General features: G+C 42.3%; 1 protein-coding gene across 1 annotated transcript; it reads left to right on the plus strand.

Moving 5' to 3' along the window:
* The first annotated feature begins 65 nt into the window (after positions 1 to 65).
* On the plus strand, positions 66 to 523 carry LOC107988243 (rab effector MyRIP-like). The gene is made up of 2 exons (XM_017031130.2): positions 66 to 278; positions 416 to 523. The coding sequence occupies exons 1-2, from the start codon at positions 123 to 125 to the stop codon at positions 521 to 523; spliced, it is 264 nt and encodes an 87-aa protein (XP_016886619.2). The 5' UTR covers positions 66 to 122.
* Positions 524 to 532: the final 9 nt, after the last annotated feature.

Raw genomic sequence — 532 nt, forward strand, 5'->3', positions numbered from 1 at the left:
CAGTACATGGTTGACAACATGTACTGTTGAATGATATTACATCGCATACATACTGTACTTTACTGTTGCTTGTCCTTTGACCTGTCCTTCTCTTGCATGTGGTGGACATCCTGCAGGTGTATATGGCGGCTGGTTCAGTGTACAGTCTGGAGACGGAGCTCAGTGACCTGGAGGAGTGTGCCAGAGGAATTGCCTCATCCATGCCTGATATGGAGTTGTCCTTCCTGGAGGAGCAGGTGGCATCAGTCGCTGTCAAGGTCCAGGAGTCAGAACTTCAGGTAGGCAGAAACCTGATATAAAAGTTGTATAAATATGGTCCCTCCTATATGGAAATATCACACAATTTTCTAAAAAACAAGATAATGCTCAAAAATGAAATATTCATGTTTTTAATTTATTGTTTTATATGTTGAAGATCAATGACATCTCATCAAGAATTGCTGCACTGAAGAGGGCAGGCCTCAATGTGGGCACACAGGCACGTTTCACTTCAGTGGTAAAGTACTTTGGCATTTATACATAGACATATCCC

The sequence above is a fragment of the Cynoglossus semilaevis genome, unplaced genomic scaffold, assembly GCF_000523025.1.
Source record: "Cynoglossus semilaevis isolate Cse_v1.0 unplaced genomic scaffold, Cse_v1.0 C18850823, whole genome shotgun sequence".
Classification (NCBI taxonomy): domain Eukaryota; kingdom Metazoa; phylum Chordata; class Actinopteri; order Pleuronectiformes; family Cynoglossidae; genus Cynoglossus; species Cynoglossus semilaevis.